This window comes from Musca domestica, unplaced genomic scaffold (genome assembly GCF_030504385.1).
Source record: "Musca domestica strain aabys unplaced genomic scaffold, Musca_domestica.polishedcontigs.V.1.1 16, whole genome shotgun sequence".
In the NCBI taxonomy this organism is placed as follows: Eukaryota; Metazoa; Arthropoda; class Insecta; order Diptera; family Muscidae; genus Musca; species Musca domestica.
The window spans coordinates 7,390,086-7,417,981 of NW_026712219.1; the positions used below are offsets into that span (position 1 = coordinate 7,390,086).

The following is a 27,896-nucleotide window of genomic DNA, read 5'->3' on the forward strand; positions in this document are numbered from 1 at the left end:
GGTGAATTCTGACCGTTACGTAGATGCCGATAGTAAATATTTCGGATATATAAAGCGAAATATGTACAATGTGTATATACAAAGGAAGGGGATGTTAGCTGGAAGGCTTATATCTCAAGAATGGCTGCACCGATTTTGACAAATTTTGTCAATTTAGAATGCCCTCTTGACATAAAAGAATAAAATCTAAAAAAATCGCATAAAATTGCAAAATGTATGTAGATAGATATAGATTTTGTAGTATTTTGTAAAAAAAAAAAACAAGTAAGCAAAGGCTATGGTCGTGCGGGGCCGACCATGTGATACCCTACAACACTACAATATATTAGAAGCCTCCTTATGTCCAAATCTATTTCGGAAGATTCCGCTTTTGAATCTGCCCAGATATTACCCTTTGCATTTTTTACCAGGGACATTTGCTCAATATTTACGCACTCCGTCGCACAGTGTCACGACCGCGGCCAAAAATGGTAAAAACCAAGTACATAAGAGCACAAATTTATTGATGAGAATTGATAGAAAACATTCCAGTTAGGAATAATATGAATTTTGGTAGTGATACGTCAAGTAGTTTTGCCTGTACGAGGGTTCAAATCTGATAGTTTTTGGCAATCGGCATTTTTCTATTTTTTTCGGAAAATTGACACTTTTTTCATATGTTCAAAAATTTGAATATTAAAAGTAACGGTTATAAAAAAAGTGTTTATTTTAGTTACTTGGGATGTCAAAAACTTGGCTTCACCTTTGTTTGGGTGTAAATAGTGATCATATGGTGTTTACAGTTACAAACACCTGTTGTACTTAGTTCATCTATTTTGTAAAGCAAATCTTGAAATTAGTGGAGTAGAAAAAAAAGGTTAAAAAAGTTTAGTCTACATTTTTGTTGATTTTAGTTGTGAAAAGTATGTATTTTTAACCTATAAAAAAATTAGCTGCGGAAACCTGCGGTCCTAAGAGTTATTTGCTTTTTTTAGTGACCACCTCTTTAAAAAACTGTGACATATTTTTGGAATGGTTAGAAGTAAAGGATCAAAGTATGTCATATGTTCTGGCAAAACTTAAAGAATTTATTGAGGATCGAATTGGAAGGAAAATGACGGGCGAAGAACACATAAAGGTTAAAAATATTTGCTACAAATTGTCTTCTACGTGGAAAAAATACTATCGAAAGAGGGATAAAGTAGAAATGGTCTTAAAAGATTGGTTTCTTATGGATACGTTTAAATTTGATTCGGTACATTTGAAGATTATTTTTATTAAACCAATTATTTAAAAACTTTTAAATATTTAGGAACCTGATAAGTCTACATCAAGAGGTCGACCACGCATTAACTTTGAGGAAAGTTCATGTAGAACAAAAAGGCGACGTGTAGGTGAACTTGTTGCATCTACTTCGGCGGACATCATAACAACAGCTGCAAAAAGATTTTCGAATGTAAAGGAAACGGACATTATTTCAGTGGAAAAAGCATTGGCGCTCTACGTGGATATGGATTTATCAGTTAGACAGTATAACATGATGAGAAATGCTGTAAATGCTATACATAAAAATTGTTTCCCATCGTATTATGCTATAGCAGAAGCTAAGAAAAAATTGATTCCAGAAAATATAGAAGTGACGGAAACATCAATGAATGTACCTCTACAAACACTTTTGGATAATACCGCGAAGAGCATTCTAACTAAACTACAAATTTGTCCGAAAAATAATATAACTTTAGAATGTAAATGGGGATTTGATGGCAGCAGTGGTCATAGCCTCTATAAACAAAAATTTCGAAACGAAGACGCAACAGATGAATTTATGTTCGTTTCTTCATTTGTGCCCTTGCGTATTTTAGATCATACAAACGAAAATGTCTTGTGGCAGAACGACAGGCACTCATCTTCAAGGCTATGTAGACCTATTAAAATACTTTTTACAAAGGAAAATTCACAGACTATAAATGAAGTCAAAGAAAACATAGAGAAAGAAATAGCAGATTTGGATGCTTGTGTATACATTGATAACAGTTATGAAATTATGATTTCTCATCGCATGAAACTAACAATGATTGACGGAGCTGTATTAAATGTATTGTATGGCAATAAAAGTTGTGCAACCTGTGTTTTATGTGGCGCCAAGCCTTCACAAATGAATGATGAATCTATATACCAAAGAGAAGTCAACGAAGAGTGTTATAGGAACGGTATATCTAGTTTACACGCCTGGATTAAGTTTTTTGAGTGCATTGTTCATATTGCATATAAACTACCTGTCAAGACATGGCGAATTGATAGTAGAAACACAATATTAGTGAATGAAAATAAAATCAGGATACGAAGAGCATTAAAAACAAATCTAGGTCTTCTTGTCGACAAAATAAAACCGGGCTACGGGACATCAAATGATGGAAATACAGCTCGACGTTTTTTTTCAAACATTGAAGTAGCGGCAGATATTACCGGGGTCGACAGAAGATTAATTTACAATTTTTCCCTCATTTTGCGGATTTTGTCTTGTGGGAGATTTATAAATATAAATTTATTTCATAAGCTTCTTAAAGATACATGGCAACTTTACATCGACTTATACTCTTGGTATTACATGCCAGTCACGGTGCATAAAATTTTAGTTCATGGCATTGGATATGTAAGGTACAGTACATCCCCTCTTGGACTGCTTTCGGAAGAGGCTATCGAGTCATGCCATAAAATAATTAGGAGCAACCGTTTGAAACACACCCGAAAATGTGGTAGAGTCGAGTCAAATAGGGATTTAATTCAGTATTTGATACTACAATCGGACCCTGTAATATCCTTGAACAGTCATAATATATTGGCCCGAAATTATAACATGGAAGACATTAAATCATATATTTGTGAAGAAAATAACTTAAATATTCCGGAAATATGTTCAGAAGATGAATCTGATGATTGCAGTGAGGTATGTAGTGAATAGTGTATTTCAAAGCTTATGTTATTAATAAAAATTAAATACGAATAAAACGTGTTTTATTGAAAAGAGGGTTTTGTAATATAAAATACTCTGAAACGTAAACCTACAGACAATTTTAATATTTCACTAAATAAGAAGTAAAATGCAAATATTCATTTAATATGGTTGAATACATACGATTTCATAGGCCAACAAATCGAAATTTTCAAGCCCCATTGTATGGGAGGTATACCAAATCATGGTCCGATCAATTCAATTTTTTGTCACTTGTTTTATAGCCCAAATTAGAAGTAAACTGCAGATTTTCGTCGAATTTGGGTTAATACATTCGTTTTTATATCCCAAAAGAGAGAATTTTTCAAGACCCATTGTATGGGAGGTATACCAAATCATGGTCCGATCAATCCAATTTTTTGTCAACTGTTTTACAGGCCCAATTAGAAGTTACATGCCAATTTTCATCAAATTTGGTTGAATATTAACGATTTTATAGGCTAAAAGAGTGAAATTTGGAAGACCCTATATATGGGAGGTATACCGAATTTTGGTCCAATCTATCCAAATTTTTGTAATTTGCTTTTTAGCCCAATAATAAGCATCTGTACAAAATTTCATCCACCTACGACAACTCTTTCTATTTTTGGCCGCCGTTTGTATGAACTCGCGACATAGTGCGTCGTGCTGTTAGTTGTTGTGGTTTATATAAAATATAGAATATAATCCAATGGTCATCCTAAAATATAGAATATAATCCAATGGTCATCAAAAATGCAAGAATTCTCCCCTGTCCTTAACTCTCTTCTCAGGCGGGTCGATTGGCTTCAACTTTGTGATCAGGAATTTTATTCTGTTTTTGGTACATTTGAATGCCTAAATATTTTGCGATCATCTCCAAAAGCAAGAGGCCCCAAAAAGTCACCGGAATGGACATTTTCGTATTTTGTCTACAAAAGTTGGCAAACAATTTCACACATTGAATATTTTTGGGATGGCCATCCAAAACTGCTTGGCTTTTGCAATGTCCGGTAACCCCCCATCCAAATGTGCGTCAGGATCGGGCAATAATTACGACCTGTTGACACATTTTGCAGTTTTTTGGTCCATTTCAACCCCTATATATATGGCGATCATCTCCAAAAAGAGTAGGCTTCTATTCTGACCCTCATCTTATCCCCATGCAAAATTTCGTAAGGATCGGGCCATAAATGCGATCTGTATATGATATCCTGATATCCTAACTACTTAGTTTTGTTAGCTGTAGAAATATTACCAAATGTTTAATTCAAAATGAAAATGTGCCAAAAATATGACAAAATTGAAAAAATATGAGAAAATTTACAAAATCAATATTTTCATCTATAGAGAGATATTTTTATGCGATTTTTTTAGAAGTTTTTCCTTTCCTGCCAAGAGGCCATTCTGAATTAATGAGAACTGTCGAAATCAGTTCAGCCGTTCTCGACATATAAGAGATCTTTCAAGCATATCCTCTTTGATAGACACATATATCGCACATATTTTGCTATATATCCGATTTGTTGGATGTTAACATCAATGTAAAGATCAGAAGTAGCCTTGTCATGGCTTTGTGATTTAGCCGGAATTTAAAATATTCGCGGTTTAATGAAAACTTTTGAATTTTTTCAACACTAAAGATATGGTCTATTTTACCCGCTAAATATTATCCGATGACCACCAAAATTGGTAGGCTTCTTCCCTGCCCTAAACTCTAGCTATATGAGAAATCGATTGGTCTATAATTGCGACCTGTATAGCTACTGCAAAATCCGACATTTTTTCAGTATTTGGTCCATTTCAACCCCTAAACATTTGGCGATCATCTCCTAAAGAAATAGGGTTCTATTCTGACCTCAACCCCACCTACATTCTAAATTTCGTGAAGATCGGGCCATAATTGCGGCCTGTAGAGTGTTTACAAATTAACATGGACGGACGGACAGACGGACGGACGGACATACATAGCTAGATCGACTCAGCTCGGCGAGCTAGGAAGATCCATATATACTTTCCTATGTGGGAAACCAATATTTCGAGATGTTACATAATTTTTGGCCCAATCAAACTTATAATACCCCCAACACATAGTGTTGTAGGGTATAAAAAGCCTTTATAACGACTGCAAAATCAGGAACATTTTTATTTGTTGGTCCACTTCAACTCCTAAATATATTGCGGACATCTTTAAAACCAATAGGCCTATCCCTTCTGAGCCTTACCCTTTTGAAAATTTTCGTGAGCATCGGACATTAATTGCAATCTGTATATAACAGCCCCAACCGGTGTTGTAATGTGAAAAAATATTACAAAATATACACTTCAATATTATAAGTCACATTGAAAAAATCGCATGCGATAAAAAATATGAAAAAATGTCACAAAATACTACAAAACATATATAAACATCATTATTGACATCTTTTTATGCGTTTTTTTTTTAGAATTTATACTTTTATACCAAGAGGGCATTCTGAATTGACAAAATTTGTCAAAATCGGTCCAGCCATTCTTGAGATATAAGCATTCTATCTAACATCCCCTTCCTTTGTATATATACATGGTATATATTTCGTTATATATATCCGATATATTTACTATCGGCATCGACGTAACGGTCAGAATTGACCTGTTGGTCTATTTGTGATTTCGGCGGGATTAAAAATATTCGCGGTTTAATGGGAATTTTGACTTTTATTTCACACAAATCTTATGGTCTATTTCACCCACTAAATATTACCCGATTACCATCAAAATTGGAAGACTTCTAGCCACACCTAAGCTCTAGCCCCATGCTAAGATCCGCTTCGATTGGTCCATAATTGCGACCTGTAGAGCAACTGCAAAATCAGGAAATTTTTCAGTTTTTGGTCCATTTCAACCCCTAAATATATTGCGCCCATCCTTGAAAACAATGGCTCTTCTGAGCCTCACCCTACCCTTGTGAAAAATATTCGTGAAGATCGGACGATAATTGCAATCTGTATATAATAACCCCAACCCGTGTTGTAAAGTGAAAAAATTTTACAAAATGTATACAAAATGTATACTTCAATATTATAAGTCAAATTGAAAAAATCGCATGCGATAAAAATAGGAAAAAATAAAAGAATTTAATAAAATACTACAAAATCTATAATAATACCATTATTGGCACATTTCTATGTGGGCATTCTGAATTGACAAAATTTGTCGAAATCGGTTCAGCCATTTTTGAGATATATGCATTCTAGCTAACATCCCCTTCCATTGTGTATTTACATTGTATATATTTCCCGATATATATCAGATATATTTACTATCGGCATCTACGTAACGGTCAGAATTGAGCCCTTTATCTATTGTGATTTCGACGGGATTAAAGATATTCGCGGTTTAATGGAAAATGTGACTTTTATTTAACACAAATGCTATGGTCTATTTCACCCACTAAATATTACCCGATGACCATCAAAATTCGAAGACTTCTGGCCAGCGCTAAGCTCTAGCCCCATGCTAACTTCCGCGTCGATTGGTCTATAACTGCGACCGGTAGAGCAACTGCAAAATCAGCAAATTTTTCAGTTTTTGGTCCATTTCAACCCTTAAATATTATGCGATCATCTCAAAAAGCAATAGGGTTCTATTCTGGCCCAGACCCCACCTCCATTCTAAATTTCGTGAAGATCGGGCCATTATTTCGACCTGTAGAGTGATTCAAATTAACATGGACAGACGGACGGACGGATATACATAGCTAGATCGACTCAGCTCGGCGAGCTATGTACTTTCCTATGTGAAAACCAATATTTCGAGGTGTTACATAATTTTTGGCCCAATCAAACTTATAATACCCCCAACACATATAAATATTGACATTATTGTTAGAATCTTTTTATTAGTTTTTTCTCTTTTTGCAAACGCCATTCTGAAAAGGCGTAATCTTCCCCAACAACAGACTTTTATCTGACCTAAATCACACCTCCATGTTAAACTTCGTGAGGCTAGAGCCATAGTTGCGATATATTGCGTGATACATTAATATGTTCAGACGGACAGACTGTTTGACAGTTTGAAGATCTTCCATATGTTCTCTATAGACGGAAGATCTTTAGTAAATTCTACAAACATAGATCCATTGATCCTTCCATAAATTTTTATACCTCCACATACCAGGGTATGTTAAGTTTTTCATTCGGTTTGTAACACCTCGAAACATACATTTTAGACCCCACAAAATATATATATTCTTGATCAGCATAAAATTCTATGTCGATGTCCGCCTATACGCCTGTCCTTCTGTCTGTGGAAATCACTCTAGCTTCCGAACAAAATGAAGTAGGTTGATAAAATTTTACTCAAATTATACTATGTCTGTAGGATTGAAAATGGGCCACGTTAAACTTTTGATGCAGATTAAACGTGAAATCGAATGAATAAATGGACTCTATGAGGATCCTTAAGAGTAGCTATGGATCAGTTTCGTTTCCTTCTGCATGTTGCAAACAAATGCACAAAGACATGACACCTTGTACCACGATGTGGCGTAGGGTATTAAAATAGGCCCATCTTTTGCAGCTCACGCTATATATAATCTCAAAATAACATTTCACCAAGTTATTTATCATGCCACTTTGCCACCCTTTCAATGAATATGCATAATATATCACAACACACCAAAAAAAAAAAAAAAAACAATATATAGAGTACCCATCAGATGAAGCTACTGTGTGTTTTGGTGTAAACATATTCTCCATTTTTAATAGATTGGGTGGTATTAACAACACTTTCCTAAAAGAAGATCTACTGCCGGTGACACTGCGACCTAAACACCACCATCAGTGCAACAAAGTGCACTGAGGCAAAGACACACACACAGACCGCAGCAGTCTTTCAATGTTACGCTGGAGTAGCAAGGAATCAGCCAGAGCAGACATTTGGGGTGCACATACACTTACATACAACGCCAAAGAGACTTACACACTCCCGCACACACACACACACAAAGTTAAACTATAAAATTAACGTTATATTGGCTTTTTAGGGTTGTGTCTTCTGGGCCACAGGGAATTTTAACAAAATCGAAATACAAACCCCACAAATTCTTACCTTACCCCGTGGCATTGTCTGCGTCTTTAGTTGGGTTGAGATTCTCGTTGTTGTCGTCGTCATCATCGTCGTCTCAGGCAATTCCCCCTCTTCCTTCAATTTCCAAACATTTGCCAATTCCATGTCGAAACCTGTATGGATGGACTAGTCTCGTGGGATGCATTAGTTTGTTGCTTCCCTGTTTGCTATTGAGGTTGTTGTTGCTGTTGTTATTGTTATTGTTGCATAAATAAATGCACTGTCACTAGTTTCCTCTTATGCTGCTTTTTTTGTTTCGGTTTCTTCGTATAGTTTACGAGTTTTGAATTGGAATTTGTATTTGGCTGCCTCTAAAGCTCCCCCTTGCTCACTCTTCATTGGCATTGTGCATGGAAAAAAGGGGAGTTTTAAATGTTTTAACCTTAAATGGCTGGGTGTTTTGATTATGGGACTTAAGGGAAATGCTTAGGTTTTCTTGTGAGTTTGTGTTGGTGTCGTAAAATATGCCTTAAAATCTCTACAAATGTACCTCTCCTTAGTATGGGATAATTGAATAGAAAATCCATAGTCTCCATTTCATAGTGAATAATTTATTTAATTAGCAAATGGCAAGCAAATGCCAAACACCAAGTCACATTCTGTGCAACCGAAATCAAAATCATAAAGGTGTATTTTATGATGGTCTGTGATTAGCACAAATGCTACATAAAATTTGAAATTTTATGACCCATGTTTGATGGAGGCAATGCAATGAATGTGGGGGAGTAGGAACTTAAGAGACGGCATTCTCTCCACGTGATAATTTATTTATTTATTTATTTATTTATAAAACCTCAAGTAAAATAGATATTAAATACAGACGTGTTTGAGATTTGCAGGTAAATGGGGGGTTGTACCGGAATGTTTCCCATTTTGCATTTGTGTCTGAAGAACACTTTGGCTCCAGTAATGTGACGTAATTTTAAACACTTAAATAAAAAATTTAACATTGTTGTACTGCCATATTACTAGCTTTACATAAATGACAAAAATGTAAATGATGGTCAATGTATAAGCATGACATGGACCAAATCCGATTCAAAACATTCGGATTCGATCAAGCGGTGTCCGTCCGTCTTTCTGACTGGTGCGCACGATAACTCTTGAAGGAAGAATCCGTTTGATCCAAACTTGGTACATCGTCATATTATTCTCCAACTTAGACCGAGTTCGGAGATGGGCAATATCGGTTCACTCCATCTGGTACCTCCCCCACAAAAGGACCAATGTTCACTGAACGTAACTTACGTATAGAACCAGAAAGGATTATCCAATTTGGTGCATACTTTGCAAAACCCAATATTTGTAATAGTGCTATGTCAGGTGTGGAGTTGGGCAACTTTTTTAATAATTACAGGGTGAGAAAAAAAAGCAACTGCAACAATGTCAAACGCCACAATTTTCACATTTTTTTTCTTATATTTTATTGATTGAAAACAAGAAATGTCGGAAATAGCATCAAATTTTAGAATAAGTTTAGATTTTTCAATTTCGATTTTCCACTTTGCACGAATTACGGCCTTTGCACGAATTACGGTATTTTGACCCAGTCCCGGCGAAGCGCTTGCTTGAGGTGATCGACACTTTGGTATTTTTGGTGCCAACTTGCTTTCCAAAATACTCCAAACACAATAGTCCAACGGATTGGTAACCGAAGATTTTGGTGGCCATTGTGGGCTGGAAATGAAGCGAGGACCCTCATTATGTAACCACTCTTAAGTGGCGCGTTCTGAGTGCGATGGTGCTGAGTCCTTTTGGAATGTACAAGGTCTGCGGCCAAAATGTTTGCGTGCCCAAGGCTTTAATACACCCTCCAGAATATTTTCGCGATAATATTCAGCATTTATTCTGATGCTGTGGGCGATTTATATGAACGAAGAGCGACCATCGGCTGTTATGGCGGCTCACGCCATCACCATGGCCGGCGCTTAAGTTCTAGTGGCCAACCGAGGGTGCACATTTTCAGATGACCTCTTTGGCAAGTAAACACGATCATTTTATTTGTTTACAAACTGCTTGGCATCGGAGAAAACCAAATTCGGCAGTTCACCACCTTCTGCCAAGCGAAGCAACTCTTTAGCTCTTTTGAGTCTATTTTCTTTCTGCTGCGGTTTAAGTTCTTGCACTTTTTGGAATTACAATGGCTTTACCCCAGCTTATTTTTCAATATTTGCCGAATGGAATGTTGCGATATGTTCAGCCATTTTTCGGCCACTGCGACGCGGGTTTCGATCAAGTCATTTCTTTACTTTTCGAACCATTTCACCTGATGTTGCTGTTTCCTTCCCCCCAAATCCTTGATATCGGGCTCCGCTACCAGAATCACGGTAACGAACGATGGTACAAGACAGAAAAGATTTATTCACATTTAAATGTTGGAGTGCTCTAACGATAGCCACTTGTGGTTTTCCGGCCAAATATAAAGAAATCACACTATCACGCTTGAATTCCATCACGAACAACGTTTTTTCTGGAAAATTCTCACCGAAATGCTTTTGTACGCTTGTAAACAATATAATGAGCTGTCACTGGAGTAATTTTAACTGCTGTCGGACAAGTGGCTTAGAAATAACAGTAGTCTGCACATTTAGTGGCATTTTCCACTTTTTGATGTCCATACCACTTTTTGATTTACCCTATACCGAATTTAGTACTTTTCGAACAAATTTTGTACACATTTCCAATACATCTCATTTCGGTATTAGTAACATTTAGAAATTTACGTGCAAATATAAGACGCATTAGTAATCCATCGCCAAGTCTCAACACGCAGACACTATCAGTAATATAAACATCAAATTTCAGAATTTTATCTCTATCCCTTCAGCCAATACCACTATATTACCATTCAGTACTTTTTGTACACTTGTAGTACAAATTTCCGAATTTCGCTTTTTTTTTCTAAATTTAGTCCATTTAGTACAGTTCACACACTTAGTACACATTTTCAAATTTCAGTTTTTTTGGTACCATTTTAGAAGTACCATTTTAAACTTTGCGTAAACTTAAAGTTCGAGGTTCCAAAAACCCATTGGTACATCTATCCTGCACTCCATCAAAGACTCTTATCTCAAATTGTTTTTCATTTTAGAATTTATAAGAAAAAATTCTCCAAAATAAGAGAAACTAAGTAGAAAATCCAACATTCTACCATTCGGAAGGATATTACAAAATTCAATAAAATACAATTCAAAAATACAGCTACAATTATGAAAATGCCGGAAATCAGATGATACAGTAGAATGGAGATCTACATAATTAACTCCAAATATAGAATTTGAAAAATACTGAATATCGTTATGTGAAGTTATGTGGGAGTTCTACGAAAATGTGGACCTGTATAGGCAAGTTTTTGCATAGGTGGAAATACCCACACGATATTTCAAAAAAAAAAAAAAAAAAAAAAATCCCGATAAAAAGTGTGGCTGAAATTATCAAAATCCCGAAAATCAAGAAGTACCGTTATATGAGCGAAGAGGTGGACCTAAACAGGGAATTATCTATTATAGTACCCATTGCGACCTCCAAATACAAAATTTGAAACAATTTGTTAATTATGTGGAACTATATGGGAACTATACCAAAACTTGGACCTATATGAACAGTTCTTTTGAAAGAACGTTGTCTACGTACTGGTAACTAAAACACCCCAAACGTCTTAAATCAGTACTGTAATATGGGGGCTACATTCAAACGTGGACCTAGTTATTTATATAAAAAGTGGGCCATTTTCAATACCAAAATTTCTACGGTCTTGACCTATTTGATTTCGTTCGGAAGCTTGAGTGACTTTCACGGACGGAAAGACACGAGGACACACTATGCTAGATGGACATATAATTGTGTGCTGATGATGTTCTGTTTATTACCAAATGAAGAGGATCCATGTTTCCCATTTGTTCATCTCAAATCAGTTTAATATAAATATTGGGGAAAAACATCCTCAATGCTTGTATGTAGTATAGAGAATGTTATATTCAATCTACTATACTTCGTTTAGACTTCTATTCTTATTAAATTCTGAAAGTCTTAAGGGCTTGTAACGCTTAAAAAGGAATATGAATGCCGTCCAGTCATGTTTGTAACAATGTGACTGGAAATACTACAAATTACCTTTTGAAGAATCTATTTCCACATAATGCATGATTTCGCCAACTTTCCTCCAGCAATATTCTTGTAAAAATATTTTTGTTTTTCCACTATTCTTCAAATATTCATTTTACCACAAAGGATTCAATGTTCCAATATGCAGTGATACCCTAGAGCATTATTCGTCGATAGCTTCATATTTTTGTAGGAAACATTTCTATTCAATTTGTCATTCGGTTTAAGAACATAATCCAAAAACAAAACACAAAACCTGTTAACATAAACAGTAGACCAATAACAACAAAGAAAGGAGTGGGGAAAAGGAGAGAAGCAGCTATTGCAAAACTTTAACACAGGAAACACAACAACCCTTCTACCCTGCAGCGCTCGCAGGAATTGTCTAAACTAACAATGTGGCGTCATAGGAAAAAAAACTGCTAGACAACAAATCGCAAATCGTAAAGTAATAGAAAAACAATTTTCATGGTAAACCTTGAGGAAAATTTCAAAAGGCAATGGCAAAGTAGTGGTGGGAAAATATGAGAGACATCCTTTTCATCATTGCAAATGCCAATTCTTGGCAACGTAACGTAACGCCAGACATGCCACTTAACGCATGCATGCACAGCATCACACACACAGAGAGAGAGAGAAGGACTTTGCTAAGCGTCAAACAACAACAACTGCTCGAAACACATCTTATCAGACGTGAGTAAGCAAATGTGTTAGTATGCGTGCGAGTGCCTCTATGAACATATGCAATTTAAATATGAATATGTTGACTTTATGGAAAAAAACGAACAACTGAAACCTAAATGACATACACGCGTCAAGCGGAAACGGAAGTAAAACATTTAATCATTGTAACATATGAAGATGACAGCATTTCGTAAGAAGTCAATTTCTTTTTTGGGGTTTTCTCCATTGACATTCTTCCACTCCCCCCACTACTGTGCAAAAATAAATGACAGACATTCGTTTGGGGTTTTCTTTGATTTCGCACCTTTGTGGCGAGAGACATATGTAAGTGAATTTGTTATGAAAATCATCTTAACAATGACAGTTATTTTTCCAGAACTCTTCTATTTAATTCGTCCTTTACATTTTTCTCGTACTAGGTTTTTATGAAAAATGACAATTTAGGATATAAAAACGTTAAACGAAACAAAATTGACTTCGTAGTTATTGAAACGAAGTATACGGGGGTGAGATGTAAAAACTGCAACCAACTTCAGAGTGCTGTCATTTCTAAGCCAGTAGTCCGACTACTGTTAAAATTATTCCAGTGACAGCTCATTATATTGCTTACAAGCATACAAAAGCATTTTGGTGAGAATTTCCAGAAAAGAAGTTATTCGTGATGGAATTCATGGCAGAATAAGGAGGTAGAACAGCTTCGTAAAACCACAAAGATACAGCCCTGAGGCTATGCCCTCTTCCTGTCAAACTCATTCAAAATTATTGTTTTCATTTTTTTTCATATTTTTACTCATTTCTAAATTTAGCTAAATAGCGCGAAAAATGAATAAAATGTCTGGATTTTTCTCTCAGAAATATGATCCTAACTGTTCAATCTTTCAATTTCATGGCTCTACTGGTTAATAGATCTAATGCGCGAGCCGCAATTCATGTGTCTCAATCATTGGTTGTGAAAATATTTTTTTTTTTTTTCATTTTTCAAAACAATAAATACATACACAAAATTGGCAGAAGTCGGGCACACTTAGAAAAAAATTGTAATCAGCTGTTAGCTCTACCTTACCTTTTTATTGTACCATGATGGAATTCAAGCGTAATAGTGTGATTTCTTTATATTTGTCTGGAAAACCACAAGTGGCTATCGTTAGAGAACTCCAGCATTTAAATGTGAATAAATCTTTTGTGTCAAGGAAGCGGACGGAAGAAAACAGCAACATCAGCAGAAATGGTTCGAAAATTAAAGAAGCGACTTCATCGAAACCCGCGACGCAGTGGCCAAAAAATGGCTCGTGAGCTGAACATATCGCAATATTCCTTTCGGCAAATATTGAAAAATGAGCTCGTGGTAAAGCCTTTGAAATTCCAAAAAGTGCAAGAACTTACACCGCAACAGAAAGAAAATAGACTCAAAAGAGCTAAAGAGTTGCTTCGCTAGGCCGAAAGTGGTGAACTGCCGAATTTGGTTTTCTCCGATGAGAAAACACTCGTTGTCCAGCAATTTGTAAACAAACACAATGATCGTGCTTACTTGCCAAAGAGGTCAGCTGAAAATGTGAACCTTCGGTTGGCCATCAGAACTCAAGCGCCGGCCATGGTGATGGTGTGGCCGCTCTTCGCTCATATTAATCGACCGTGGCATCAGAATATATGCCGAATATTATCGCGAAAATATTTTGGAGGGTGTATTAAAGCATTGGGTACGCAAACATTTTGATCGCTGACCTTGGACATTTTCAGCTGGCTTCGTTGGCAAGTAAACACTATAATTTTTTTTTGTTTACAAACTGCTGGACAACGAATGTTTTCTCATCAGAGAAAACCAAATTCGGCAGTTCTCTACTTTCGGCCAAGCGAAGCAACTCTTTAGCTCTTTTGAGTCTATTTTCTTTCTGTTGCGGTGTAAGTTCTTGCACTTTTTTGGAATTTCTTTGGCTTTATCCCGAGCTCATTTTCAATATTTACCGTATGGAATATTGCGATATGTTTAGCTTACGAGCCATTTTTCGGCCACTACGATGCGGTTTCGATCAAGTCGCTTCTTTACTTTTCGAACCATTTCTCCTGATATTGCTGTTTTCTTCCGTCCACTTCCTTCGGTAAAGAGCGATGGTATGAGACACAAAAGATTTATTCACATTTAAATGCTGGAGTGCCCTAACGATAGCCACTTGTGGTTTTCCAGCCAAATATAAAGAAATCACACTATCACGCTTGAATTCCATCATGAATAACTTTTTTTCTGCAAAATTCTCACCAAAATGCTTTTGAAGGCCTGTAAATATACTGAGCTGTCACTGGAATAATTTTTAGTCTTTCCCACACCAAATTAAGTATCGCTTCCTGCTCTTCCTATGCTGGTAGTACGTATTTTTAAAACCACCTCATTATTTTAACCCTACCCCACTGCAGTGATCCCAAGACCAACATTTCTATTTCCCAGCTGCATCCGTTAACCCAAAACCATATAGTACACACTTTAGTACGGCCCTTAACTTAGTACAGTTTTCTAAAACCAACTCCTTTTTGCAGAAACCACAGCGGTTCCCGCCTCCCAGAGAACATTAATGTCTAACACAGTTTCGGGTCTTAAGGGACTTTACAGGAACTTGTAGTGCTGTGTTGTTTAAAATGTGTCTAGTCCACTTTCTGGAATATTCGTCTAACAGTTTCGTCGACCCTGATACATTGGCGTCTATTAAAAATATGTTTTAGTAGTTTGAAATGTAATATGAACCTCTTCTATGATTGTAAATGCAAAAGCATATCGGCTTTTCGCATTCAAGATATTCCCCATTATCGATTAGTTGCAAAATGACTAATTACAATCGGAACTAGAACCCAATAATTCATTGAATTCAGTCCCCAATGATTAATTTCTCAAGATTTCCCACCACCACTCTCCCTCGTTTTTTTTTTTGGTTTCGTGTTACTTCCATCTAAAAGAATTTATCATTTAGACGCTTCATAAAAATTTCATCTAACCCCCTTCATCATTCTTCTTACTATAAGAATCAAATCTTAATTACACTAGACACTACCCTCTATCATTGTCAGCCAAGAAGATATAAGGGTTATTATTGTCATTCCCGTTCCTATTTTCTTTTTTTTATCGCTAGCTATTTTTAATAAAACTTCAGTGCAAAAGGGGTTGGTGTCACCGAACATGTAAACGCGTATGTTCTTCATAAGTGCGTTCTTGTTAAGCACTTTACAAAATATTATTGTAACACAAAATAGAAAAAAGAAAGAGAACAGCACATCGAACTGCATTGCTGGCGAAGGAGGGGAGTGTGGCGTTCTTTTTGCGACATTTAGAAATTGTTTGTCAGCAGTAGACGACATAATAAGCCTATAAGGAATTTTTCTAATATCGTTGGCGAAAGTGGTAAGTAATAAATCGATAGATGTGCAAGTAAATGCTAGAAGGTACACTACAATGGGCAGTTTGAGATGGAGGGAAAATATTTAACAAATTATAAGGAGTTCAATCTAAAAAGTTATTTCGATTTTGGCATAAATTCGAGACATAACTGTTAGACGACTGTTTGCCAAGAGTTTGGCAAAATAATTTTTAAACATTTCAAAACAAAAGACTTACTAATGTCCTTAAATTTCAGTTCATTTCGAATCACATTTTTATACCCTATACCGTACTGAGGATCGTATATTAAGTTTGTCATTCCATCTATAACACCTCGAAATATGCATTTTAGTTTATATAAAAAAAGTTCTATTTCGAATAAGCGATGTCCATCCATCTGCCTGTGTGCCGTTTTGTGGAAATCACTCTACCAGCCGAACAAAATTATGTAGGTTAAAAAAATGTACTCAAATATATTTTAGGCCCGCAGGATTGTATTGTATAAAAAACATGTTTTGGTATAGTTCCCGAGAGATTTACGTTTTTATTGGGTGTTTAGTCACAGTTTCAAACCGAATTTGCTGTAAACAAACATTCATGCAGCGAACTGTACATATGGGTCCAAACCCCATTTAATTGCACCCCCATATATAAGGTATTCTGACGATTTAAGCCACACTTTTCACCAAAATTATTTCAAATTCGGAATTTGTAGTTTGCAGTATGCTGTGGGTACTACTTCCTATGACAGAAAATACAAATTCACGTCTTCGCATAGCCATATTCAGTATTTTTTGACATATTTCTTCCTTTGTGAAAGATGAATATGTTTTTCAATTTTCAAAGTGATTTCAATACCGAAATTCGCAATTCTAGCTCTTAAGTGCCTCTTAGTACTTTTTGTAGACCTACTTATATAAAAGTTACACACTCACAGTGATCCCAACACAAACATTTATATTTCCAGTTCTGTTCTTAATCTCCTTGCCGAATTCAATACTTTTCGTACACCCTATAGCATGCGTTTTTAGAAAACTTTCACAAGTCTAACTCAAAGTTACCCCTATATCAGAAGTTTTATTCCATTTGGTACTTTTCGTACACTTGTTTTACATACATCCAGAAAGACCCTTTCCAGTAGTGAATTTTAATATTCCATCTTTTTTCATTCACACAAAACCAAATTGTAAAAATTTTATAACATTTAGTACAGTTCATATGCAACATCAAGGACCCTCATTCCGAATTTCAGATATCCAATAATTGTCTATCATTTTGCATTTTCGTACTTTTTGATACGATCTTTAAAGTCCACCTCCATAAATCAACCCCAACTCACAAAAAGTGAGCCAACTACCAAATTTCAGATTTCCAGGCCTATACAGGGTGAGATGAAAAAACTGCAACCAACTTCAGACAGCTGTCATTTCCAAGCAACTCGTCCGACAGCTGTTAAAATTATTCCAATGACAGCTCGTTATCTTGTTTACAAGCGTACAGAAGCATTTTGGTGAGAATTTTCCAGAAAAAAGTTTTTCGTGACGGAATTCAAGCATAATAGTGCGATTTCTTTGTATTTGGCTGGAAAACCAGAAGTGGCTATCGTTAGAGTACTCCAGCATTTAAATGTGAATAAATATTTTGTGTATCGTCCATCGCTCGTTACCGTGATACTGGTATCGTAATCCGACGTCAAGGAAGTGGACGAAAGAAAATAGCAACATCAACAGAAATGTTTCGAACAGTAAAGAAGCGACTTGATCGAAACCAGCGTCGCAGTGGCCGAAAAATGGCTCGTGAGCTGAACATATTGCAATACTCCTTTCGGCAAATATTGAAAAATGAGCTAGGGGTATTATAATTCCAAAGTAATTGAAATTCCAAAAAGTGCAAGAGCTTACACCGCAGCAGAAGGAAAATAGAGCTAAAGAGATGCTTCGATTGGCCAAAAGTGGTGAGATGCCGAATTTGGTTTTTACCGATAAGAAAACATTCGTTGTCCAGCACCTTCGGTTGGCCACCAGAACTCAAGCGCCGGCCATGGTGATGGTGTGGGCCGCCATAATAGCCGATGGTCGCTCTCCGCCCGTGGTGAATAAATGCCGAATATTATCGCGAAAATATTCTAAAGGGTGCATATTAAGCCGGGCAGCCGAAGGCCATAATTCGTGCAAAGTTGACCAATTCGAACAAGTCTAAACTTATTCTAAAATTTGATGCTATTTCCAACATTTATTGATTTTGTTCATTAAAATTAAAAAAAAAGTAAAAATTGTGGCGTTGACTTTGTTGCAGTTTTTTTAATCACCCCGTATGTGCCTCCTATAACAAACTAAGTACCATTTAATACCTCTCAAATTTCTAGTTCATATTTTGAAAACCACATTCAAAGCTCAATCCCACACACTCATAGTGACCCCAAAATCAATAGTACCGAATTTAGTACCATTTCGTACAGTTCTAAGACTTAGTACCGACTTCTTATATCAACCGTAGTCCCCCTTAGTTAATTCTTATACATTTTAGCTTAATCCGTTGACATAATATAAAATATATTGCATTTTAGTACTTTCGGTACCCTGCTAGTTCCAATTTTTAGTTATATACCAAATGTCTACATTCTAATCTTATCCGTTCACATCATACCAAATGGTATAAAATATAGTGCGTTTTAGTACATTTAGTACAATTTTAGTTCCAATTTCAAAAAACCTTTAGGACACCTTTAGAAATCTATCTCTATTGTTTTCTTATGTGCCAAATTTAGTACCTTTTAGTACTTTTAGAACTTTTAAGTATATGTTTCCAAAACCTACTCCAAATGTGAACCCTGCACAGTAAGAATGTTTCCAGCTTCATCCGTTCACTCAAATCAAAATTGTGTCAATATTTAGTACCATTTAGTGCAACTATTACACTTAGTACACATTCCAATGACCATCTCCTTATATCAACCCTAGTTCTCCAACTTAATCCATATATAATATATCGTTTACATTCGAACTCTTTTCGTTCATATAATCCAAATGGTGCCAAATGTATTGTTTTATTTTTTTTCTTAACTTCAGTGCATCTATCCTGCATTTCATCAGCGACCTTCATCCCGAATCTATGAATTTTAACTATATCCCTTTATATTCCATATTTAGCACATTTTTGTACAATGACGGAATAAATATTATCTTATGTCCGTTTCTTTTCTCTAAACTACCTCCTCGCCAGATTTTACATCAAATTTCTTAATTGGTGCGTCATAATGGAAACTATGTGTACTTCATTCGTTAGTCGCCTAATACCTACTTGTTCTCTCCCCCCCAAAAAAAAAGAGTTTCACAACGAAAAGGGTTGTTGCAATTGCTTGTCGTCGCACATGCACTGGCTACTCTTAATATTGTTAACAATAAATAGTTGCATGTCTACATTTAATTCAATAACTGCTAAGATATGTCCAATCAGGGTATTAACAATAAATTACAACTGACAAAACACTATGGAATTATAACGCACCCCCTTCTCTCTCCCCCGCATTCTAATGACAAAATGTACACAAGACCACCAATCAATTTCTTAAAGGAACCCCCATTGATAAGAATGGTTGAGAATTAATAAACTGCACGACATGCACATGTAGCTTTTCACAAAAAGAACTACAACGAATTTTATTGGATTTCTCGTCTTAACGATTGGATCAACCCTTTGGGAGCAGATTGTTATTGGATATTTTGTCACATTTTTGTGGGGATTTTTCCAATAATTCTCCAAAAGAAAGGGTGATATGCATTTTGGGACGTGGAGAATGTATGATGGTTTAGGGGGGAAATTTACAAGTATAATTTATAGTATGTTCCAGAACTGCAAGAATGTAAAACCTTTTACTACGATAACCGATTTTTTCCTTTATGATATCGAAAATAATTGCAGAACTAGTAGTTTCTTGCAGGTTCTGGACAAGATATTAAGGAATATGACTTGAATGTGCTATAATGGTACTCAGATTTGTATACTTTTAGCCTTCCTTAACTTAATATGTTTTTGCGGAGTATTCCGTGTTGATAATTTGTCATACCCTCCACCTTTAAAAGGAGGGTATATTAACTTTGTCATTCCGTTTGTAACATCCCTGAATATTTGTCGTAGACCCCATAAGGTACATATACAGGGTTGCCCATATTCGAAGGACCCATCAGGCAACGCCATAACTTTTGACAGAGATGTCACATCGCTTAATGACATACCGCGTTTGAAGCGTCAGTCCAAGTAGATTTTTACCATGAACCAATACACGCCAGGCGAGCGCTCTGAAATAGTTGAAGTTTACAAGAAGTCAACTGTGAAAACTCGACGTGCTTTTAAAACATTAAAAAATGTGAGAAGTGCGCCTTCTAAGAACACCATTAAGCGTTTATACAAAAAATTTTCGACTGGTAAGGCTCTTTCTAATCCGAAGAGGCCATATAAAAGTCGACCAAGGCGATCGGCCGAGAATATCGCTGCCGTACAAGCCAGTGTTGAGAGGTCCCCAAGAACATCCCAAAAACGTCGTTCTCAGCAGTTGGGCATGGCTCGGTCCACTTTACAACGGATTATTCGCATTGATTTGCATTTGTTCCTGCGGACAAGCCTCGTCGATTGGAATGGGCCCAAAGGGCCCAAAGGTCCGTAAAATATGGGCAACCCTGTATTCATGATCTGCATAAAATTCTAAGCCGATTTAACGAATATCCGTTTGTCTGTCTGTCTGTCTGTCTAATGAAATCACGTTTCAGCCCACATTATTTGACGTAGGGCTTTAAAATTTGACAGAACAATTTATATTGTGTCTAGAATGGTTGGTATTGAAAATGAGATATATCGGTCCACGTTTTGGTACAGCCGCCATATAACAGTACCTCTCGATATTCGGTATTTTTATTATTTTCGCCACGTTTTTACACGGTATTGTCAAAAAATTGGTATTTGTAGTATATAACGGGTTCTAGCTTCGGTGGCGAAACATTGTATATATAGGTCCACGTTTTGGTATAACTCTATATAACAGTAACTCCCGATATTCAGTATTTTTATGATACTTTCCATATTTTTTCATGAATTTGTCTAAGAATTGGTATTTTTAGGTTATAATGGTTTCTAGCTCCAGTGTGTGAAACATTGTATGTATAGGTCCAACGGTACCTCCCGATATTCGGTATTTTGATGATTTTCGCCAAATGTTTAAACGAATTTTTATAAAAATTGGTATTTGTAGGTCGTAATGGACGAACCCTATTGAAATTGGAGATAATCGGTAAAAATTTAGATATAGCTCCCATATATATCTTCGTCCGATTTGCCTTTTATTGTGCACCAAATGTGTAATATCAATCCGAATAGTATGTAATTTTGCACGTACGATCAAATTGGACCTGAAAATAAATATGCCAAATTTGATCGAAATCGGTTCAGATATAGCTGTAGCTCCCATATATATGTTATTCATCCGATTTGTTACTTTTGTCTTCCGCAGCCGTAATATCCACTCTGTAACAACAATATTTGGGGAAATATATCAAATACAGCTCAGAAATACATTTGCTAAATTTTATGGAGATCGGTTCAGATTTGGATATAGCTCCCATATATAACTTCGTCCGATTTACCTTTGATTGTGCACCAAACGTCTAATATTTGCCCAAATTGGATGAAATTTGGCACCGAATTGAGTCTAGAAGCTAGTATGTTAAATTTGGTGAAGATCGGTTCAGATATAGCTGTAGCTCCCATATATACTGTTCATCCGATTTGTCATATTTGTTACCCACAGCCGTAATATGCTCTCCGTAACAACGATATTCAGGGAAATATATCAAATACAGCTCAGAAATATCTTTGCCAAATTTTATCGAGATCGGTTCAGACTTGGATATAGCTCCCATATATGCCTTTATCCGATTTCAAATTAATTGTGCACCAAATGGGCAATACAAATCCGAATTTAAGAGATACAAATGCTTCGGCATATTTAGTCCTTTGAACTTTAAATTATAATTATAATCAAAGGGTGTATGGTTGAATTCACCCATAAAAACTTTTAATTGTTATGCGCAGCTCTACTAAATTAGCAAAGTGGTGTAGGGTATCATAAAGTCGGCCCAGCCCGACTTTAAGACTTTCTTCACTGGTTTTACTTGTTTTATATTCAATTTTGCAAATACTTCATCCTTTGGTATTAGAAACAAATATGTACAAAATCATGTATAGAAAAGGTGATATTGTTTCTTTTTTCAACAGTCACATTAAATTTAATATATCCCAATATTAACATTTATATTAAAACACCTTTTAATAAAGAATACAATTAGATACATTTCCATGATATTTAAAATTTACAACAGCAGCAACTTTCGAATGTCACATGGCAATAAAGACAATATTAAAATTCACAGATATCACATCATTTGTATTCGTTTAATGGAATTCAAATTTTATCTATTCATGTGGCGTATTTTTACAATTACCGCATCAATTGTGGCAAACGGAAGTGGAAACATTACCACCTACAACATCAAAATCAACGACGCCGCCACCACGAGCACCACCAACCATGGTGTCATCGTCATCATCAGAAACAATCACTTGCAAAATACACGTTAAAACTGTCACATTTTCAATTTTAATAGAAAATTCGAAAGCATATCATTGGATATGCAAGACGTTGCCTGTGAGTATATGTGTGCGTGAAAACATCAAATATTTCAATTTTATTGAATTGAGACAGTTGAAATGTCATATTGTTTGATATTAGAATTGTTTTGGCAAATGGAACAATTCGCATGTCATTGTCATAGAAATTACTACATTTTGTTAGAGCTGGTAAGATTGCATAGGTGGAAATTTGATTGCTAAAATATTTAATGAAAAAAAAAAAAAAAAAAAAAACAAGTAAAAAAGCAGCTAAGTTCGGCCGGGCCGAACTTTTAATACCCTTCAATGTTTGGAAGGATCTTGAAAAATATCAAAAAAAAAATAACTTGTAGACGTGGACCAGCTTACGAAATTTTGTCCTAGGCTGTAGTATCTATTACGAACTTCAAATGCCAAATTTGAAACAATTCCAGTGAATAATGTCGCTAAAATCATCAAAATATCGAATATCGGGATGTACCGTCATATGGGGGCTATACGAACCCGTGGACCTGCCTACGAAACTTTTTCGCATAGGTTGTAGTAACCATTAACATTTCCCAATAATAAATTTTAAACGATTCCGGTGAATAGTGTTGTTGAAATCATCAAAATACCGGAAGATACCGTTATATGGAGCTATACGAAGACGTGGATCTGCAAACAAAAATGTTTGCCATCGGCAGTAGAACCCATTACGAACTTCAAATACGAAATTTTAAATAATTCCGGTGAATAATGTCACTGAAATTATGAAAATATCAAATATCGGGAGGTACCGTAGGCCGACATGGCCCATTTTCGAACTTAACCTGCCTACTGGTAAACTATGCATGTATCCAAAATTTTAGCCTTCTATCTCAGACAGACGGATATCGCTAGACCGTATTAGAATTTTACACTGATCCAGAATATATATACTTTGTACGGTCTATTATAAATATTTCGAGGAGTTACAAACGGAATGACAAAGGTAATATACCCTCCATAGTAGGGTGGGGGGTATAAAAAACAATATATTGTGGAGTCTGCGACGTAGGTAGATAGTTGTAGCATTGAAGCGGGATCAAAATCCAAGGAATATGTTTCAAAAAATTCACTGGAGAATTAGAAGTAATGCAATAAAGTTAAATTTATACCTTTCCCTAGCAATAAATCAAGGAAGACTAATGTATTATACGCCACACCGCGTTTAGTATTTAGAAAATCAAAACAGCATCTTTGGTACGACTCCGAAATGCGAAATTTTTCAATTTCAACTTTTTAATCTTTTTAATTTCTCGTCACATTTTAATTTTTATTTGTTCAACATGTGATCATGGACTAGGGTCTGGGCATGCAAAATTCTCAAATTTTATCACAAGCCAGGTACTTAAAATTTTTCTAGCCTCTAACATAGTATGGAAGATTAAATTTAACATTCCTTTTCTAACACCTAGATATAGCGATGTCCGTCCATATGTGGAAATCACCCTAGCTTTCGAACGAAATGAAGAAGGTTAATGAAATTTTATTCAGGGGTTTTAGAACTAAAGACTTTTGGTGTTGAAAATGGGCCATATTTTGGTATGGCCGCTATGTAACTACACCTAAGTCTGTTTTTACACGGTCTTTTTGTACACGGTTTGAAAATTGAATACTTTTAATTTATTTACACGATTTTATTCCATTTAGCACGATTTGAAATTTTATGTACTTAAATTTTTTTGTCAAATTTAATTTTTGCGAAGTATGTTCATATCACAAAAAAGTATTTATGAAAGAAAAAAGTCTGAAACCATCGATAGTATCGATAGTTTGCGAACACTACCTTAAAGATTTAAGTGAATTCCCCTTTAGCGCGTACAAACAATTTTTACTGGTCAAAGCAAATGTGAATAGCACTATGTGCATACAATAAAATTTACTGGTCAGAACAATTGAAACGTGTTAATATTTAGTGAACTGTTAATGCAATAAGACGTGTTTGGTAAAGAAAAAAATAAAACTTCTTGTTTTTCACTAATTTTAATAGGTTTTAGAGATTAGGAACAAATCACCCATTTTTGTTTAAGATCAAAGTCTTTTTTACACGGCTTCTTCTGGAACCAATCTACCGTGTAAAAACAGACTTAGGTGTATAATGTTACATTTAAGGTTTTTTTTTTAACCCGCATTTGCTGTAAATTGGCAGAATGTGTTCCCATTTTGTAAGAAACATCCTTGGATAGAAATGTCAATATAGGAATAGGTTTTGGTATAATCCCCATATTACTGCAACTCTAGATATTCGGTATTTTAATGATTTGTGCACACTTTTCCCCGGAAACATTGGACTTGGTAGTTCCTAATGGAGGTACTAAAGCCTTTGACAGAAAATTGCTCATGTAGGTCCACGTCTTCGTATAGCACCCACATAACGCTACCTTCCTATACTCGGTATTTTGATGATTGTAGCAAAATTTTGCAATGGAATTGAATCAATTGAAAATTATCAGGACTTCATTCTGCTACATATCCCCCATATAACGGTGCCTTCCGATATTCGGTATTTTTATGATTTTAGCGACATTATTCACACGAATTTTTTCAAAATTGTTAATATATGTTCAAAAATGGGTACTACAGTCAGTGACAGAAAAATGTCTATGTAGGTCCTCATCTTCTTGTAGCCCCCATATATCGGAATTTATTTGGGGTCATACGGTATTTTGATGATTTATTTACCAGAACTGTTTCAAATTTGGTAATGTGTGTTCGAAATAGGTTCTACATCCTGTTACAGAAAATTTCCTGTGCAACTCCACGTCCTCGTATAGCCCCAATATAATGGCAACCGTTTCGTATTTGAATTATGTTATGACCAGTGATAAACATTGCCTATGCAGGCCCATGCCTTTGTATAGGCCCTAATTTACCGTTATTTCTACATTCGGCATTTTTTGATTTTAGCAGTATTTTTCAACGAATTTTTTTTTTGAAAACTTCAAAATTTCTTCTAAATTGTGGAGGGTAAAATTCGGCCTGGCCGATCTTACTGATAGTTTTCTTGTTTTCATTGTTTTCTAACACGGAGTTTCGAATCACTTTTCGAAACTTTGTTGTCGGTCATGTATGTTGTCGTTTTTCGTTTCAAGATAGGTATTCTTATACCCCCTACTGTGGACAGGTATTGTGCATTTGTTTATAACATAAAAAGCAAGCGATATAGACCTATAGTACCTTTTGCTGATCTGCGTATAATCACATTCTGTATTGATTCATCGCATTTATTACCTAACGGAGATAAAATTTTGTATGTAGATATGGCTCCTATATATATTCGACCGATTTCCATTTAATTGTACGTTATATGTGTAATATTCGTCCAAAATTCGTCTAAATATTATGTACTTCGGCATATCCAACTGAATTTTCAGCCTAGAAGCTATTGCTTTCAGATACAGCATAGAAATATATGTGCTATTTTTAGAGATCATCATCCGATTTCACGTTTATGTTACTTTTGTTTTCAAATTATAATTGATCTAAAACCATAATGCACATCAAAAAAAAAAAAAAAAAAAAAAAACGATCATTGTTCGTATGATCTGCTGCACATAAATTCCCAATATAAACGTTTATTTGTTACGAGTAGCACTACTGAATAACGGGTAAATAACAAAGCCATGAGAAAAGCAGGAACATGCCAAATTTAATTCGCAAACACAAAGGGTTTGTCCTTCGGGTTTATTAATTGCATTGCAAATACCAAGCGTGCAGGAAATTGCAATACTTTGAAATTGAGTGGCATTTCTGTTGCAATTAGATAATTCGAGGTAGCAATATACTTCCCCGTAATAATCGTATCCTCAGTTAAATTGTTGTGTAGTTTTTTTTACTGTTAGCCTAATAATATTGCAAAATAATAAAACCCTATCAAATCAGAACCGATTTCAATATAATTTGACAAAATGTCCTTTTACCCCAATATTTCATTGAAATTGGAGGTAAATACTGTGTTTGGTACATCAAATATGTGAAATCAGGGAGAATATATATATGGGAGCCATACCCAAATCTTAACCGATTTCCAAATTATTTATCAAATTTATTATTGTAGCCAAATTCCGCCACACATTCTGAATTTCACTACAGTCGGTCATATATATCGTGTTTGGTGCATAAAATATATGAAATCGGCCGAAATATATATATGGCAGCTATACCCAAACCTCAACCGTTGATGCCAGATTTCCTCTCTTTATCCGAATTTAATTAGAATCGGACATACATATCGCAATGTAACATACATATCAAATATGTAAAATAGGACGAAAATATATATGGGAGCTATATCCAAACCTGAGCCGATTTGAATATAATTTGTTAGATATATTTTTTTTTACCAAATTTATCCTAAATCCTAAAACTTTTGTATATATTGCAGTCGCCCTACAGTTCTCAACTAACGACCAATAGACATTGAATTTTTATGAGGTTAGCTGGTGCGGATAATATCTAGCTGGGGAAATTAACCCCAATTTTGAGTGAATAATACCAAAATTACCAAAATCACAATTTGTTTATTTATTTGTTTATTTTTTATAGAAAGTCCAATAAGCTACTTAGTTTTTTATTTTCTTTTACAATACTGCCTCAAAACTGATTAAAAAAAATGTTAAAATTTTCTTCAAAGAAAACAAATCAGTGATTATGACTTTGGTGGTTGAAGGGTTAACAATTAGCTTGATATATTGTCATAAGGGTTTAATTTCGTCGTTCGACAATTAAAGCAGACAGCACGGCTTTATTTCAAAAACAATTAGTCAATCTCGAATTTCAAATGTAATTGGATATAAATCATTCAAATATTGGTAAGGGTTGTTTAGACAGTTTTCGCCACAACAACAGGCAACAAGGAATAAAATTTAAAATTTTTCAAAATTGCCTTTGGGCTAGAAATGAAACACAGCACAAATTAGAAGTGTTCCTTTCGCCAATGCTCACCACTATTTAGGTATGCCTTGACTATTTCTCGATGCAAAAAATGTCGACTACCAAATAGGA

At 35.4% G+C, this 27,896-nt stretch overlaps 1 protein-coding gene across 1 annotated transcript in view; it reads left to right on the top strand.

The window, feature by feature from the left end:
• Nucleotides 1-487: 487 nt before the first annotated feature.
• Nucleotides 488-27,896, top strand: part of LOC131801426 (uncharacterized) — a 34,060-nt gene continuing 6,651 nt past the window's right edge. Inside the window, exons 1-3 of the mRNA XM_059120195.1 lie at nucleotides 488-902; nucleotides 975-1,234; nucleotides 1,292-2,189. Of these exons, the coding sequence (XP_058976178.1) occupies nucleotide 902; nucleotides 975-1,234; nucleotides 1,292-2,189 (1,159 nt within the window). The 5' untranslated portion in view covers nucleotides 488-901. The remainder of the gene's footprint in view (nucleotides 903-974; nucleotides 1,235-1,291; nucleotides 2,190-27,896) is intronic.